This window comes from Phocoena phocoena, chromosome 2 (assembly GCF_963924675.1).
Source record: "Phocoena phocoena chromosome 2, mPhoPho1.1, whole genome shotgun sequence".
NCBI classification, from domain to species: Eukaryota; Metazoa; Chordata; class Mammalia; order Artiodactyla; family Phocoenidae; genus Phocoena; species Phocoena phocoena.
In genome coordinates, this window is record NC_089220.1 from 174,622,221 (window position 1) to 174,641,709 (window position 19,489).

General features: G+C 39.8%; 1 protein-coding gene across 1 annotated transcript in view; it reads right to left on the bottom strand.

Moving 5' to 3' along the window:
- ZEB1 (zinc finger E-box binding homeobox 1) overlaps nucleotides 1-19,489 on the bottom strand; it is a 189,358-nt gene that overhangs the window by 17,314 nt on the left and 152,555 nt on the right. The window contains exons 4-5 of the mRNA XM_065870861.1: nucleotides 19,026-19,187; nucleotides 737-939 (exon numbers count right to left, since the gene is read on the bottom strand). Coding sequence (XP_065726933.1) covers nucleotides 737-939; nucleotides 19,026-19,187 — 365 coding nt within the window. The remainder of the gene's footprint in view (nucleotides 1-736; nucleotides 940-19,025; nucleotides 19,188-19,489) is intronic.

Sequence of the window (19,489 nt, forward strand, 5' to 3'; positions counted from 1 at the left end):
CTGTGACTTAGGCGCACACAGGTAAGACTCTCATGCGCTCGGGTAGACAGATGTTCACATCCTTGGCTGTAAGAAACTGGACATAGCCTCAACATACCCTGTGCAGCTGATATTCACTTGACTTTTAAATCTGGAATTAAGTAGCGAAATTTCATTACTTGCAGTTGCTGGTTATCAGGATCTTATAAAAGGACAACTGGCAAAAGCTTCTTTAACCTGTACTTAAATACACAGCCAACAATTTAAATGTAACTTACACTTACAGGATAGTCTTGGTTTACGCTTCTAGAAATTGAGGCAAAGTGAAACAAGTAGAATAAACCATATGAAAATTGAATCTTCAGATTAAAAATGGTTTAGAGTCTAAACTTTAGATTTTTCGAGGCATGCAGTTTATGTAATCAGTTATTTTCTCTACACTGAACATTCCAGTAGTATGTATTCTGAAATTCTAAACGTAAGGCAGTATTTGTTATGGTATAAGCAAAACAATTAAATTGAGATGAAAGGGACCTACCTGAAAAAGAAAAAAACTTAGTTACCTCTAAAGTAGTGTTCATATGTGCTTTTAAAATCAGAAATGACCAGATAATCCAAATGAATAATCTCTTTCCTTTTCATAAGGCTGTAGACCAGACACATCCCCTAAAATTTTCAGTATATTAAAACCCTCGCCTTCTGTGGAGGGGGTGAGTTCTCAGTGTGGAAATTTCGTGAATGCAGTCTTTCCACTTACTTGATCTCTTCCTGATTTATGGGAGGTCATGTGACGTTCGAGCTGGGTTCTGTACGCAAAGGTGTAACTGCACAGGGAGCAACTGAAGTTGTCTTCGTTCTTTTCATGGCGATATTTAATGTGTTCTTTCAGAGAGGTAAAGCGTTTATATCCTCTGTCACAATATGGGCAGGTAAGTAACTGGGAAAATGCATCTGGTGTTCCTGTAAAAGAAGGATCATATATTTTAACTTTAAAACGTTAAAAAAATATTGCCAGGACATACCTTCAAGATGGCGGAACAGTAAGATGCGGAGATTACCTTCCTCCCCACAGATACACTAGAAATACATCTACACGTGGAACAACTCCTACAGAACACCTACTGAACGCTGGCAGAAGACCTCAGACCTCCCAAAAGGCAAGAAACTCCCCACGTACCTGGGTAGGGCAAAAGAAAAAAGAAAAAACAGAGACAAAATAGGTACGGGACCTGCACCAGTGGGAGGGAGCCGTGAAGGAGGAAAGGTTTCCACACACTGGAAGCCCCTTCGCGGGCGGAGACTGCGGGTGGCAGAGGGGGGAGCTTCGAGGCCGCGGAAGAGAGCGCAGCAACAAGGGTGCGGGGGGCAAAGCGGGGAGATTCCAGCGCAGAGGATCGGTGCCGACCGGCACTCACCAGCCCGAGAGGCTTGTCTGCTCCCCCGCCGGGGCGGGCGGGGCTGGGAGCTGAGGCTCAGGCTCCGGTCGGAGCGCAGGGAGAGGACTGGGGTTGGCGGCGTGAGCACAGCCTGCAGGGCGTTAGTGCACCACGGCTGGCCGGGAGGGAGTCCGGGGAAAAGTCTGGACCTGCCGAAGAGGCAAGAGACTTTTTCTTCCCTCTGTTTCCTGGTGCGCGAGGAGAGGGGATTCAGAGCGCTGCTTAAAGGAGCTCCAGAGACGGGCGCGAGCCGCGGCTAAAAGCGCGGACCCCAGAGACGGGCATGAGACGCTAAGGCCGCTGCTGCCGCCCCCAAAAAGCCTGTGTGCGAGCACAGGTCACTCTCCACACCCCCTTCCGGGGAGCCTGTGCAGCCCGCCACTGCCAGGGTCCCGGGATCCAGGGACAACTTCCCCGGGAGAATGCTCGGCCCGCCTCAGGCTAGTGCAACGTCACGCCGGCCTCTGACGCTGCAGGCTCGCCCCGCACGCCGTGCCCCTCCCTCCCCCGGCCTGAGTGAGCCAGAGCCCCCAAATCAGCGGCTCCTTTAACCCCGTCCTGTCTGAGCCAAGAACAGACGCCCTCCAGCAATCCTACATGTAGAGGTGGGGCCAAATCCAAAGCTGAACCCCAGGAGCTGTGCGAACAAAGAAGAGAAAGGGAAATCTCTCCCAGCAGCCTCAGGAGCAGCGGATTAAAGCTCCACAATCAACTTGATGTACCTGCATCTGTGGAATACCTGAATAGACAAGAGTCATCCCAAATTGAGGAGGTGGACTTTGGGAGCGGCTGTAGACTTGGGTCTGGTTTTATCTTAGTTTAGTGTTTAGAGCTTGTTATCACTGGTAGTTTTTTTTTTTTTTGCGGTACACGGGCCTCTCACTCTTGTGGCCTCTCCCGTTGCAGAGCACAGGCTCCGGACGCGCAGGCTCAGCGGCCATGGCTCACAGGCCCAGCCGCTCCGCGACATGTGGGATCTTCCCAGACCAGGACACGAACCCATGTCCCCTGCATCAGCAGGCGGACTCTCAACCACTGTGCCACCAGGGAAGCCCACTGGTAGATTTTTTATTGATTTGGTTGCTCTCTTCCTTTTTTTCCTTTTAGATATATATTTTTTTTCCTTTTTCTCTTTTTGTGAGTGTGTATGTGTATGCTTCTTTCTGTGATTTTTGTCTGTATAGCTTTGCTTTACCATTTGTCCTATGGTTCTGTCTGTCTAATATAGTTTTGAGCACTTGTTATAATTGGGGGATTTGTTTTTTGGTTTGGTTGCTCTATTCTTTCTTTCCCCTTTTTTAAAATTACTTTTTAATTCTTTTTATTTTTAATAATTAAAATTTTTAATAACTTTCTTTTCTTTCTTTCTTTCTCCTTTATCCCTTTTCTTCTGAGCTATGTGGCTGACAGGGTCTTGGTGCTCCAGCTGGGTGTCAGACCTGTGCCTCGGGTGAGAGAGCTGAGTTCAGGACACTGGTCCACCAGAGACCTCCCGGCTCCACGTAATATCAGTCAGCGAAAGCTCTCCCAGAGATCTCCATCTCAATGCTAAGACTCAGCTCCACTCAATGACCAGCAATCTCTAGTGCTCGACAGGCCATGCCAAACAACTAGCAAGACAGGAACACAACACAACCCATTAGCAGAGAGGCTGCCTAAAATCATAATAAGGTGACAGACACCCCAAAACACACCACTGGACGTGGTCCTCCTGCCCAACAGAAAGACAAGATCCAGCCTCATCCACCAGAACACAGGCACCAGTCCCCTCCACCAGGAAGCTTACACAACCCCAGTGAATCAACCTTACCCACTGGGGGCAGACACCAAAAACAACGGGAACTACGAACATGCAGCCTGCAAAAAGGAGACCCCCCAAAACAGCAAGTTAAGCAAAGTGAGAAGACAGAGAAACACACAGCAGATGAAGGAGCAAGCTAAAAACCCACCAGACCAAACGAAGAGGAAATAGGCAGTCTACATGAAAAAGAATTCAGAGTAATGTCAGTAAAGATGATCCAAAATCTTGGAGGAAATACAAGAAACGTTTAACAAGGACTTAGAAGAACTAAAGAGCAAACAGACAATGAAGAACAGATAAGTGACCTGGAAGATAAAATAGTGGAAATAACTAATGCAGAACAGAATAAAGAAAAAAGAATGAAAAGAATTGAGGACAGTCTCAGAGACCTCTGGGACAACATTAAACACACCAACATTCGAATTACAGGGGTCCCAGAAGAAGAAGAAGAGAAAAAGAAAGGGATGTCCAAGAAAATACTTGAAGACATTATAGCTGAAAACTTCCCTAATGTAGGAAATAGTCAAGCAAGTCCAGGAAGCACAGAGTCCCATACAGAAACATGTCAAGACACACATTAATTAAACTAGAAAAAATTAAATACAAAGAAAATATATTAAAAGCAGCAAGGGAAAAACAACAAACAACATACAAGGGAATCCCCATAAGGTTAACAGCTGATCTTTCAGCAGAAACTCTGCAAGCCAGAAGGGAGTGGCAGGACATATTTAAAGTGATGAAAGGGAAGAACCTACAACCAAGAGTACTCTACCCAGCAAGGGTCTCATTCAGATTCGATAAGAGAAATTAAAACCTCTACAGACAAGCAAAAGCTAAGAGAATTCACCACCAAACTAGCTTAACAACAAATGCTAAAGGAACTTCTCTAGGCAGGAAACACAAAAGAAGGAAAAGACCTACAATAACAAACCCAAAACAATTACGAAAATGGTAATAGGAACATACGTATCTATAACTAGCTTCAATGTAAATGGATTAAATGCTCCAACCAAAAGACATAGACTGGCTGAATGGATAGAAAAACAAGACCCATATATATGCTGTCTACAAGAGACCCACTTCAGACCTAGGCACACATACAGACTGAAAGTGAGGGGATGGAAAAAGATACTCCATGCAAATGGAAATGAAAAGAAAGCTGGAGTAGCAATTCTCCTATCAAACAGACACAAGAGACAAAGAAGAACACTACATAATGATCAAGGGATCAATCCAAGAAGAAGATATAACAATCGTAAATATTTATGCAGCCAACATAGGAGCATCTCAATACATAAGGCAAATGCTAACAACCACAAAGGGGAAATCAACAGTAACAGAACTGTAGTAGGGGACTTTAACACCCCACTTTCACCAATGGACGGATCATCCAAAATGAAAATAAATAAGGAAACACAAGCTTTAAATGATACATTAAACAAGATGGACTTAATTGATACTTATAGGACATTCCATCCAAAAACAACAGAATACACTTTCTTCTCAAGTGCTCATGGAACATTCTCCAGGATAGATCATCTCTTGGGTCACAGATCAAGCCTTGGTAAGTTTAAGAAAACTGAAATTATATCGAGTATCTTTTCTGACCACAATGCTATGAGATTAGATATCAATTACAGGAAAAAAAACGATGGAGGCTAAACAATACACTACTAAATAACTAAGAGGTCACTAAAGAAATCAAAGAGGAAATCCAAAAATACCTAGAAACAATGACAAGTGAAAACACAACGACCCAAACACAACGACCCAAAACCTATGGGATGCAGCAAAAAGCACTTCTAAGAGGGAAGTTTATAGCAATACAATCCTACCTCAAGAAACAAGAAACATCTCAAATAAACAACCTAACCTTGGACCTAAAGCAATTAGAGAAAGAAAAACAAAAATATCCAAAAGTTAGCAGAAGGAAAGAACTCATAAACATCAGATCAGATATAAATGAAAAAGAGATGAAGGAAACAGTAGCAAAGATCAGTAAAATTAAAAGCTGGTTCTTTGAGAAGATAAGCAAAATTGATACACCATTAGCCAGACTCATCAAGAAAAAAAAGGGAGAAGACTCAAATAAATAGAAATGAAAAAGGAGACAAGTGACACTGCTGAAATACAAAGGATCATGAGAGATTACTACAAGCAACTATATGCCAATAAAATGGACAACCTGGAAGAAACGGACAAATTCTTAGAAATGCGCAACCTGCCAAGACTGAATCAGGAAGAAATAGAAAATATGAACAGACCAATCACAAGCACTAAAATTGAGACTGTGATTAAAAATCTTCCAACAAACAAAAGCCCAGGACCAGATGGCTTTACAGGCGAATTCTATCAAACATTTAGAGAAGAGCTAACACCTATCCTTGTTAAACTCTTCCGAGGGAGGAACATCCCCAAAACTCATCCCCAAAACTCATTCTACAAGGCCACCCTCACCCTGATACCAAAACCAGACAAAGATGTCACAAAGAAAGAAAACTACAGGCCAACACCACTGATGAACATAGGTGCAAAAATCCTCAACAAAATGCTAGCAAACAGAATCCAACAGCACATTAAAAGGATCATACACCATGATCAGTTGGGGTTTTTCCCAGGAATGCAAGGATTCTTCAGTATACGCAAATCAGTCAATGTGATACATCCTATTAACAAACTGAAGGAGAAAAAGCTTTCGACAAAATTCAACACCCAACACCCATTTCCCTCCAGAAAGTAGGCATAGAGGGAACGTACCTCAACATAATGAAGGCCATATATGACAAACCCACAGCCAACATCATTCTCAATGGTGAAAAACTGAAACCATTTCCTCTAAGATCAGGGACAAGACAAGGTTGTCCACTCTCACCACTATAATTCAATATAGTTTTGTAAGTTTTAGCCACAGCAATCAGAGAAGAAAAAGAAATAAAAGGAATCCAAATTGGAAAAGAAGTAAAGCTGTCACTGTTCGTAGATGACATGATACTATACATAGAGAATCCTAATCCTAAAGATGCTCCCAGAAAACTACTAGAGCTAATCAGTGAATTTGGTAAAGCAGCAGGATGCAAAATTAATGCACAGAAGTCTCTTGCATTCCTCCCATTTACCATTGCAATGAAAAGAATAAAACACCTAGGAATAAACTTACCTAAGGAGACAAAAAACCTGTATGTAGAAAACTATAAGACACTGATGAAAGAAATTAAAGATGATACAAAAAGATGGAGAGATATATATACCATGTTCTTGGAGAGATATACCATGTTCTTGGATTGGAAGAATCAACACTGTGAAAATGACTATACCACCCAAAGCAACCTACAGATTCAACGCCATCCCTATCAAACTACCAATGGCATTTTTCACAGAACTAGAACAAAATTTTCATAATTTGTATGGAAACACAAAAGACCCCGAATAGCCAAAGCAGTCTTGAGAAAGAAAAATGGAGCTGGAGGAATCAGGCTCCTGGACTTCAGACTTATACTACAAAGCTACAGTAATCAAGACAGTATGGTACTGGCACAAAACCAGAAATATAGATCAATGGAAAGAAAGAGCAGAGATAAACCCATGCACATATGGTCCCCTTATTTTTCATAAAAGGAACCAAGAATACAATGGAGAAAAGACAGCCTCTTCAATAAAGTGGTGCTGGGAAAACTGGATAGCTACATGTGAAAGAATGAAATTAGAACACTTCCTAACACCATACACAAAAATAAACTCAAAATGGATTAAAGATTGTAAGGCCAGACACTATAAAACTCTTAGAGGAAAACATAGGCAGAACACTATATGATATAAATCACAGCAAGATCCTTTTTGACACACCTCCTGGAGAAGTGGAAATTAAAACAAAAATAAACAAATGGGACCTAATGAAACTTAAAACTTGCACAGCAAAGGAAACCATAAGACGAAAAGACAACCCTCAGAATGGGAGAAAATATTTGTAAATGAAGCAATTGACGAAGGATTAACCTCCAACATTTACAAGCAGCTCATGCAGCTCAATTTCAAAAAAACAAACAGCCCAATCCAAAAATGGGCAGAAGACCTAAACAGACATTTCTCCAAAGAAGATACACAGATTGCCAACAAACACGTGAAAGGATGCTCAACATCACTAATTACTAGAGAAATGCAAATCAAAACTACAATGAGGTATCACCTCACACCAGTCAGAACGGCCATCATCAAAAAATCTACCAATAATAAATGTTGGAGAGGGTGTGGAGAAAAGGGAACACTCCTGTACTGTTGGTGGGAAGGTATATTGATACAGCCACTATGGAGAACATTATGGAGGTTCCTTAAAAAACTAAAAATAGAACTACCATATGAGCCAGCAATCCCACTACTGGGCATATACCCTGAGAAAATCATAATTCAAAGAGTCATGTACTACGTACATGTTCATTGCAGCACTATTTACAATAACCAGGACATGGAAGCACTAATCTCGGTGTCCATCGACAGATGAATGGATGAAGAAGATGTGGCACATATATACAATGGAATACTACTCAGCCATAAAAGATGAAACTGAGTTATTTGTAGTGAGGTGGATGGACCTAGAGTCTGTCAAACAGAGTGAAATGAGTCAGAAAGAGAAAAACAAGTACAAGTACAGGAATAAAGATGCAGATGTAGAGAAGGGACTTGAGGACACAGGGAGGAGGAAGGGTAAGCTGGGTGGGACAACATGAGAGAGTGGCATCAACATATATACACTACCAAATGTAAGGTAGATAGCTAGTGGGAAGCAGCCGCATAGCACAGGGAGACCAGCTCGGTGCTTTGTGTCCACCTCGAGGGGTGGGATAGGTAGGGTGGGAGGGAGACGCAAGAGGGAGGAGATATGGGAACATAGGTATATGTATAGCTGATTCACTTTGTTATACAGCAGAAACTAATACACCACTGTAAAGCAATTATACTCCAATAAAGATGTTATAAATTACCAAAGCTACCACCAAGGCCCTCTGTTATGTACCAGACATTATGCTTTGTATTTGATCCTCAAAACAACACACTGATCTCCCCCTCTGTTTTATAAAGAGACAACAAGAGGCCCAGAAAAGGCTAAATAACTTCCAAATCACACAGCCGGTAAATGACGAAGTCAGAAGTCAAACGCGTGCTGTGTGACTTTTTCACTAAAACATATTTCTTCTCTTCGTTTTCACGGTTAATTAGAGAAAAACGACACTCTAGTTATAGTCCTTGGAGAGTAAGCAGCACACGGACTATGTTTCTAAGACTTCCTTGCAGGTAGGTGTGGCCCTGTGCCCGAGTTCAGACCAGAAGAGTGGGTACTGAGAGGAGCAGTGGGGGCCAGACCAGGCCTGGCCCATTGAGACGCCCCCAGCTCTTCATGTTCTTTTTCCTCCTGAAACACACCAGCACATTTTCTGTATAGTTTTAGCTGGATGACTATTCCGATAGCTTTCAGAAAATAAGGGCATTATGGATGAACTGTAGTTTGCGGAGTGAACTAGATATTTCTTATATATGGAACCATCTAAGCCTGCCAATCCTAAAAATGTAATACTTCTTTGGCCAATTAATATTTAACTAAGAGTAGATTTCCATATTTGATGTATTTCTTCAAAGAAATAAGTTCCTAAGTGACAGCTTATTGTAAATATCATCTTACCTTCATTTTGGATTTCTTACAGAAAAAGACCACCAAAGAAAATTTTGGAACATTCTTCAAATGCTTCATAAACATGTGGCCCCGTTATTGAGATTCAAGTCTATGTAAATTAAATGTCTTGCTTAAGGGCAGGCCTGCAAATAAGAAGCTGAGCGCCTGACACTACACAGCTAAATACACTGAAATATGTATCAAATATACAAATAAAATCAAACAACCAAGACCCCCATGGTTTATGCTGTTTTTTTGTTTGTTTGTTTGTTAGCAGTTCGCAAGTCACCTGGAACTAGAGTTTTTTTCTCTTAGTGATGACTCTGGCATGACCCCCCCTTCTATGGGGACTAGAGTAGTAGCCACATGAGGACATTTTGGGGGGGGGAAATCAAGTTATATTTTGTCTAGTATCAATTTCCTATTTGTACAGACAAGTGGGAAATCAACATTCGGGACACTCTCCTTGCCAGACTGTCTATCCTACTGGTCTCAGCGGCTAACGTCAGAGTCAGGTGTTTGGTCATCAGTACCACAGTCACAGTGTGATTTCATGATTCAAGCTCCTTGTACTCCTGGGTCATAAGCGGTCTGCTTGCATTACATTCTATTTTCTTCTTTACCTTCATTAATCCTTCCAATCAGTAAACAAAATATCCATAAAATGACAAGTTTCTCATATTCAAGTAGCAAGTTGTTTTCATAAATCAGTATCTATTGAATGTTCTCACACATATGAGATATGAATTTATTCTTTTAGGCCAATTGCATAAAACAATGAAAAAAATCTAAATATTTGACCTCATAAGTTATAGAATGAACAGGTTTAAAAGTTAGAATTTTTGTTTCTGTTTTAAAAAATACTGGAATATTATTTTTTAAAAACTCACTTTTTAGCAATGAAGACTTGTCATGTAAGGAAAAAAATGTTTCTTTTTAGAATTCCTATAATAAACTTATGGTAGCAATTCAATACTACTAAAAAATCCAACCTATACCTGACCATTTTTTGAACCATAATTTCTTTATGTATCTGTGACCATGCATATACACTTATTTAAAAAACATTTAAAATTTCTGTATCTTAAAATTCCTTTAGTAGGCAGACTGATATAAAACCTGTGAAAAATTTCCTGATTTGTTCCCCACTGAACCAGAATTTGTGATAAATCCATCTGTTGAAGTTTCCCTGTTTACAACTTATGACATGCAGACGGTATGTTTAATCTATTAAAACACTAAAAACCTAAGTGCTTCTGAAGATCATCACTTTTTCTATGTAAACAGATGTTGCTGGTGTGATAGAAAATCTGTGAAATACTGTATTAGCAGTTAAATTAGATTATGTACCTAAAAGTAATGAATTCCTGAATTAAAAACATATTGAATAATAATTAGACAAAGAAAACAAAAAATGTTTTTACTAATTCAGAACAGTTAAGGCCTCAATTTTTATGGGATTTTACTGCATTGATTTGTAACAATGGACTTTACAAACTTAACCTTATTTGATCTATGCAATGGAACGTTTCTTTAGTTTTCATTATTTTCTTTCACTGATACTTTCTGAAATCCTCTGTTACATAAAAATTTTACACTGTTATACACATCTGCATTTAAAATGTTCTATTTCCCTTTCATATCTATGGTAAGCTACTGCTTCTTCAGGTGAAATGTTAACACATTTTCTTTAAGAGAAAAAAAAAACAACCAAGAAACAAAAGTAGAAAACTAAGGCCCGACAGGATTATAATGCCTATAACTACGGACTCTGCAAATATGCAAACAGATCAACAGAACGCATATCTTTAAGCTGAAATGCAGTGTCCCCAGGGGTAATTACTTATAGTTTTCAGAAACGTGTCCTTTTGCCACACTGCAGGAAACAATTCCTAGAGTACCCTACTTCTTTTTCCTTTGTCACCAAATTAGTTACAGAAATCCTATCTATTCTGGAGTGAAACTTCTCTTTCTGCTCTTTTGCAAGCTGATTCCTGATTTAAGGAAGGTACAGGTGACTCTTCACAATGGAATCTGTTTTGTTTTCTGTACCATCCTTCCCGATTTCCTTCAAAAATTTAAAAGTTGATTGATACAACACCATTTACACTAGCACCAAAAATACTCAGGCATAAATCTAACAAATTATGTATAAGATTTATTTGAGGAAAACTACAAAAGTCTGATGAATAAAATCAAAGAACTAAATAAATGGAGAGATATTCCATGTTTATGGATACTCAACATTGACTCAACATTGTCAAGATGTCAGTTCTCCCCAACTAGGTCTACAGAGTCAATGTAATCCCAATCAAGTTATTTTATGGATAATGACAGACATTCTAAGTTTACACAGAGAGGCGAGAGACCCAGAAGAGGCAACATAACGTTGAAGGTGAAGAATAATGTTGGGAGACCAACACTATCTGACTTCAAGGCTTACTATGCAGCTATAATAATCAGGAAAGTGTGGTGTTGGCGAGAGAACAGACAAATGGGTCAGTGGAACAGAACAGACAGCCCAAAAAGCAAAGGCAACTGGACATCCACATACCAAAAAAAAAAAAAAAAAAAATGTAAACACAGACCTTACACCCTTTACAAAACTCAAAATGGATCACAGACAACAACAGAAGAAAACCTATGTGACCTTGGGTATGGTCATGCCAGTTTAGATACCAAAGGCATGAGCCATGAAAGAGATACTTGATATGCTGGACTTCATTAAATGAAAAAGTTCTGTTCCATGAAAGACAATAACAAGAGGACTAGAAGAGAATTAGAAGATAAGCCATGGACTGGGAAAACTGCTTTCAAACGACACATCTGAAAAAGGACTAGTATCCAAAATACACAAAGAATTCTTAAAACTCACTGCTAAGAAATCAAATAATTTAATTTAAAAAATGGGCCAAATCATAGCCCTCTTCCTCCTCCACCTTCATGACGGAGAATCAGGAAATCACCACTGGAACTACTGAGTTCAAGAATACATACTTGAGATTAAAGTAAACCTGGAGGACAAGGTGGTGGAGGAGAAGGACCTGAGCTCACCTCCTCTCACGAAGACAGAAGAATCACAACTAACTGCTAAACAACCATCAACAAAAAAGGGCCGGAACCTACCAGTAAAGATAATTCTACTCCCAAAGACAAAGCCACAACGGGATGGTAGAAGGGGCACATTCGCAATACAATCAGACCCCATACTAATTATTTTCTAGTTTGACCCACAAACTAGAAAATAACTATATCACAGAGGTTCTCTCACAGGAGTGAGAGTTCTGAGCCCCACGTCAGGCTCCCCAGTCTGGAGGTCTTGCATTGGTATGAGAAGCCCCCAGAGCATTTGGCTTTTAAGTCCAGTGGGGCTTGACTGCAGGAACTCCACAGGTCTGGGGAAACAGAAGCACCACTCTTGGAGGGCACAAATAAGGTCTCATGTGAGCTGGGACATGGGAAAGAGTAGTGACTTCATAGGACCCTGGGCGAGACCTACCTGCTGGTCTTGGAGGGGTCTGCTGGGGAGGTGAGGGATGGCTGTGGCTCACTGTGGGTAAAAGGACACTGGTGGCAGAAGTACTGGGGGGTACTCATTGGCATGAGCTGTCCTGGAGGCCACCATTTTGACACCAAGACCTGGCCCCACCCAACAGCCCTTAGGTTCCAGTGCTGGCACGCCTCAGGCCAAACAACCTTCAGGGTGGGAACACAGCCCCACCCATCAGCAGACGGGCTGCCTAAAGTCATCCTGAGCCACAGCCACCTCTAAACACACTACTTGACACGGCCCTGCTACCAGAGGGACAAGACCCAGCTCCACCCACCAGTGGGCAGGCACCAGTCCCTCCCACCAGGAAGCCTGCACAAGCCCCATGACCAGCCTCACTCACCAGGGGGCAGACACCAGAACCAAGAGGAACTACAATCCTGCGGTCTGTGGGACCTCAAACACGGAAAGTGAGACAAAATGAGATGGCAGAGGAATACGTTCCAGATGAAGGAACAAAATAAAACCCCAAAAGAATAATTACATGAAGTGATAGACAGTCTACCTGAAAACAGATTCACAGTAATGATAGTAAAGATGATCCAAGATCTCAGAAAAAGAATGGAGGCACAGACCAAGAAGATACAAGAAATGTTTAACAAAGAGCTAGAAGATTTAAAAAACAGAGTTGAACAATACAATAAATGAAATGATAAATATACCAGAAAGAATCAATAGCAGAATAAATGATGCAGAAGGATGGATAAGTGAGCTGAAGACAGAATGGTGGAAATCACTGCTGCAGAACAGAATAAAGAAAAAAGAATGAAAAGAAATGAAGACTGCCTAAGAGACCTCTGGGACAACACTAAACGCACCAACATTTGCAATATAGGGGTCCTAGAAGGAGAAGAGAGAGACAAAGGGCCTGAGAAAGTATTTGAAGAGATAATAGTTGAAAACTTCCTTAACATGGGAAAGGAAACAGCCACCTAAGTCCAGGAAGTGCAGAGTCCCATAAGGGAGAAACCCAAGGAGGAATATGCAGAGGCATGTTAATCAACTTGACAAAAATGAAAGATAAAATATCAAAAGCAACAAGGGAAAAGGGACAAATAACATACAAGGGAATCCCCATAAGGTTATCAGCTGGTATTTCAGCAGAAACTCTGCAGGCCAGAATGGAGTGGCAGGATATATTTAAGTGGTGGAAGGGAAAAACCTACAACCAAGAATACTCAGCAAGGCTCTTGTTCAGATTCGATGGAGAAATCAAAAGCTTTACAGACAAGCAAAAGCTAACAGAATATGGCACCACCAAACCAGCTTTACAACAAATGCTAAAGAAACTGCTCTAGGCAGAAAAGAAAAGCCCATGAGAGAAAACAAGAAAAGTATGAACGTGAAAGCTGACTGGTCAAGGCAAATATACAGTAAAGGTAGGAAATCATCCACTCACAAACATGCTATCAAAACCAGCAATCATGAGAAGATGAGAGTACAATGCAGGATATTTGGAAATGCATTTGAAATTAAGAGACCAGTAACTTAAAACAATCTTGTATATACATATATAGACTGCTGTATCAAAACCTCACGGTAACCGCAAACCAAGAATCTACTTATAGATAGATCCAAAACCTATGGGGTGCAGCAAAAGCAGTTCTAAAGAGGGAAGTTTATAGCAATACAGTCTTATCTCAGGAAACAAGAAAAATCCCAAATAAACAACCTAACCTTACACCTAAAGCAACTAGAGAAATAAGAACAAAAAAACCCCCAAAGTTAGCAGGAGGAAAGAAATCATAAAGATCAGAGCAGAGCAGAAATAAATGAAATAGAGACAAAGAAAACATTAGAAAAGATCAATGAAACTAAAAGCTGGCTCTTTGAAAAGATAAACAGATAAACCTTTAGACAGACTCATCGAGAAAAAAAGGGAGAGGGCTCAAATCAATAAAATTAGAAATGAAAAAGGAGAAGTTACAATGGACACACCACAGAAATACAGAGGATCTTAAGAGACTACTACAAGCAACTATATGCCAATATAATGGACAACCTAGAAGAAATGGACAAATTCTTAGAAAGGTACAATCTCCCAAAAATGAACAAGGAAGAAATTAAAAATATGAACAATAATCACAAGCACTGAAACTGAAACTGTGATTAAAAAATTCCCAATAAACAAAAGTCCAGGACCAGATAGCTTCACAGGGGAATTCTATCAAACATTTAGAGAAGAGTTAACACCTATCCTTCTGAAACTGTTTCAAAAAATTGCAGACGAAGGAACACTCCAAAATTCATTCTATGAGGTCAACATCACCGTGATACCAAAACCAGACAAAGATACCACAAGAAAAGAAAATTACAGGCCAATCTCATGATGAACATAGATGCAAAAATCCTCAACAAAAAAAATACTGGCAAACAGAATCCAACAACACATTAAAAGGATCATGCACCATGATCAAGTGGGATTTATCCCAGGGATGCAAGGATTTTTCAGTACCCACAATTATTCAGTGTGATACACCACATTAACAAATTGAAGGGAAAAAACCATATGATCATCTCAATAGAAAAATCTTTTGGCAAAATTTCAACACCCACTTAAGATAAAAACTCTCCAGAAAGTGGGCATAGAGGGAATATACCTCAACATAATAAAGGCCATATATGACAAACCCACAGCTAACATTATACTCAGTGGTGAAAAGCAGAAAGCATTTCTTCTAAGATCAGGAACAAGACAAGGATGTCCACTCTTGCCACTTCTATTCAACATAGTTTTGGAAGTCTTAGCCATAGCAATCAGAGAAGAAAAAAAATGGCAGGAATCCAAGTTGGAAAGGAAGAAGTAAAACTGTCACTGTTTGCAGATGACATGATACTATACATAAAAAATCCTAAAGATGCTACCAGAAAACTACTGGAGCTTGTCAATGGATTCAGTAAAGTTGCAGGACACAAAATTAATGCAGAGAAACCTGTTGCATTCCTATACACTAACAACGAAAGATCAGAAAGAGAAATTAAGGAAACAATACCATTTATCAGTGCATGAAAAAAGAATAAAATACCTAGGAATAAACCTACCTAAGGAGGCAAAAGACCCGTATGCAGAAAACTATAAGATGCTGATGAAAGAAATCAAAGATGACACAAACAGATGGAAAGATATACCATATTCTTGGATTGGAAGAATCAATATTGTCAAAATGACTATACTATACCCAAGGCAATCTACAGATTCAATGCAATCCCGATCAAATAACTAATGGCATTTTCTGCAGATCTAGAACAAAACCTTAAAATCTGTATGGAAACACAAAAGACCCTGAATAGCCAAAGGAATCTTGGGAAAGAAAAACAGAGCTGCTGGAGGAATCAGGCTGACTGACTTCAGACTATACTATAAAGCTACAGTCAGCAAAACAGTATGGTACTGGCACAAAGACAGAAATACAGATAAATGGAACAGGATAGAAAGCCCAGAAATAAACCCACACCCCTATGGTCAATCTACAACAAAGGAGGCAAGAATATACAATGGAGAAAAGACAGTCTCTTTAATAAATGGTGCTGGGAAAAGTGGAGAGCTACGTGTAGAAGCATGAAATTAGAACATCCTCTAACGGCATACACAAAAATAAACTCAAAATTCATTAAAGACCTAAATGTAAGACTGGATACTATAAATCTCTTAGAGGAAAACATAGGCAGAACATTGTTTGACATAAATTGCAGTAATACCTTTTTGGATCCACCTCCTAAACAAATGGGACCTAATTAAACTTAAAAGCTTTTGCACAGCAAAGGAAACCATAAAGAAAATGAAGACAACCCACAGAATGGGAGAAAATATTTGCAAATGAAGCGAACGACAAGGGTTTAATCTCCAAAACATACAAACAGCTCATGCAGCTCAATATCGAAAAAACAAACAACCCAATCCAAAAATGGGCAGTAGATCTAAATATACATTTCTCCAAATATATATTTAAATTTGGAGAAATGTATATTTCTCCAAATTTACAAATGTATGTTTATCTATTTTGTTTATCTTTCAAAGAAGATATACAGATGGCCAAAAAGCACATGAAAAGATGCTCCACAGCACTAATTATTAGAGAAATGAGAATCAAAACTACAGTGAGGTATCACTGTTCAGAATGGCCGTCATCAAAAAATCTACAAACAATCAATGCTGGAGAGGATGTGGAGAAAAGGGAACCCTCTTGCACTGTTGGTGGGAATGTAAACTGATACAACCACTATGGAGAACAGTATGGAGGTTCCTTAAAAAACTAAAAATAGAGCTACCATATGATTCAGCGATCCATCTCCTGGGCATATATCCAGAGAAAATCAGACTTCAAAAAGGTACATGCACCCCAATGTTCACTGCAGCACTATTTACAAGAGCCAGGACATGGAAGCAACCTAAGTGTCCATTGACAGAGGAATGGATAAAGATGATGTGGTGTATATATATAGGTATATATACACAATGGAATATTAGCCATAAAAAAGAATGCAATAATGCCATTTGCAGCAACATGGATGGATCTAGAGATTATCATACTAAGTAAGTTAGACAGAGAAAGATAAATATCAAAGGGTATCATTTATATGTGGAATCTAAAAAATAGTACAAATGAACTTATTTACAAAACAGAAACAGACTCACAGACTTTGAAAACAAACTTACAGTTACCAAAAGGGGAAAGGCGGGGGCGCGATACATGAGGAGATTGGGATTGACATATACACACTACTGTATATAAGACAGATAACTAATAAGGACCTACTGCATGGCACAGCGGACTCTACTCAATACTCTGCAATGACCTACATGGGAAAAGAATCTGAAAAAGGATAGATATGTATATGTAGAACTAAATAACTTTGCTGTGCACCTGAAGCTAACACAACATTGTAAATCAACTAACTCCAATATAAAGTTAAAAAATTTAAAAAAAATGGGCCAAGGACTTTGTCACCTCATCAAAGAAGATATACAGATGACAACTAAGTGTGAAAAGATGCTGCACATAATATTTCACTAGGGAAATACAAACTAAAACGGCAAGATACCACTACACACTATTAGAATGGCCAAAATCGGGAACACTGAGCACGTGAAACATTGGCCATGATGTGGAGCAACAGGAACTCTCTTCATTGCTGGGGGAATGAAAAGTGGTGCAGCCACTCTGGATGATAGTTTGACAGTTTCCTCTAGAACTAAACATACTCTTATCACATAATCCAGCAGTTGTGCACCTTGGTATTTACCCAAAGGAGCTGAAAACTTATTTCCAGACCAAAATCTGTGCATGAATGTTTACAGCAGCTTCATTCATCATTGCCAAAACTTGGAAGCAACCAAGGTGTCCTTCAGTAGGTGAATGGATAAATAAAATGCAGTACATCCAGACTATGGAATATCATTCAGCGTTTAGAAGAAACGAGTTATCAATCCGTGAAAAGACACAGAGGAAAGTTAAATGCATAACTAAGTGAAAGAAGCCAATGTGAAAAGGCTATATGACTATATACTATATGACTCCAGCTATAAGACATCCTGGATAAGGCAAAACTATGGAGGCATAAAAACATCAGTGGTTGTTGCCAGGGCAAGGAGGAGGGCAGGATGAATAGGCAGAGCACAGAGGACTTTTCGGGCAGTGAACATACTCTGTGTGATACTATAATGATGGATACTTGTCACTGCACATTTGTGCAAACCCACAGAACGTACAACACCAAGAGTGAACCCTAATGCAAATTAGGGTCTTTGAGTGATTATGATGTGTCAATGTAGGTTCATCCTTGGTTAAAAAAAAAAAGTACCGCTCTGCTGAGTGATGTTGACCATGGGGGGCAGGGGGAATACGGGAAATCTCTGCGCCTCTGTACAATTCTGTTCTAAATATAAAACTGCTCTAAAAAGTCTTTTAAAAAGTTGATTATTGGGCTATTAAGCTAAATCTATCCATTAAACTGGGAACCCTGGAAAAACCAAACCAGATTTAGGATCTTAATACTTCAAATATCCTCAAACATTCCAAGCATCTTCCTAGTTCTTGGTACAGATACTGTGTAAAATTTCTTACAGGAGTATTTTCATCTGTTTCTAGTGCATGGAAGGCAGAATATTTCTTTTCAGGAGAGTATGAACGCATTATTATTGTATTTTTACCACTCTTTATATACTGGCTGTTCATATCAGAGAGGACCAAAGTAGATACAGGAAAACCATCTGTCTCCAAATTAGTATGTTTTGAACCAGACAGCCATGCTTTTCTTGCCAGAACAGTGGAGAATAATCAAAGGGCACTAAGGGTCATCCGAGTTCCCATTTCTACTACTTGCTACCATGTAAGTGAATGGAAACCAATGTCCAGGCACTGCCCTAAGCATTTCACACGTGGCGGCACCACACTATATACACGAGAGGCCACTGACAGAATGCTGTACTGTTACCACGGACAATGCTCCACTCCTTAAAGAGATCACTCTCTACAGCCACCTGCAATACGTTTTGGTTTTCAAAAATGTTCCCTCTAGTAGAGTGGGTTCCCACAGAGAGTAATGGAAGCAATAATCCTTTGGAGATGAGAACAAAGCAGCCGTGATGCTTGTTACCGTTTTCATCGTGCCCGCTGGCCTCCGGCGTGCCCTGCCTCTGGTCCTCCTCGGGCGCCTCGGGGTAGATGACTGCAGTGTCTTGTTGCTGCAGGAACTCTTCAACGTTAGGATCATGGTTTTGTTCATTTTCTGCATCTGAGTCGCATTCATCATCTTTTACTAAAAGAAACGCATACTCTATAAAAACCAATTTCACCACCAAGTTGTTACATAGTTTTCCTAAATAAGAAATTGTTTATCTTGAGAGAATAAATGACTGTTCTTGAATTTGCAGGAAATATTTACAGAACATTAAAAATTTACTCGTTCTGTTCTAATCTATTAAGAAGTCCGTTTTCATAAGTTTAAGATGTTATAAAAGTCTTGACATTGTCACAATATCCCTTGTAAGCTTTAGGGTTGTACTTCTATTCCATTTTACTGATGAACAAGACACAGAGAGGGTTGGCTGAATCCTTAGT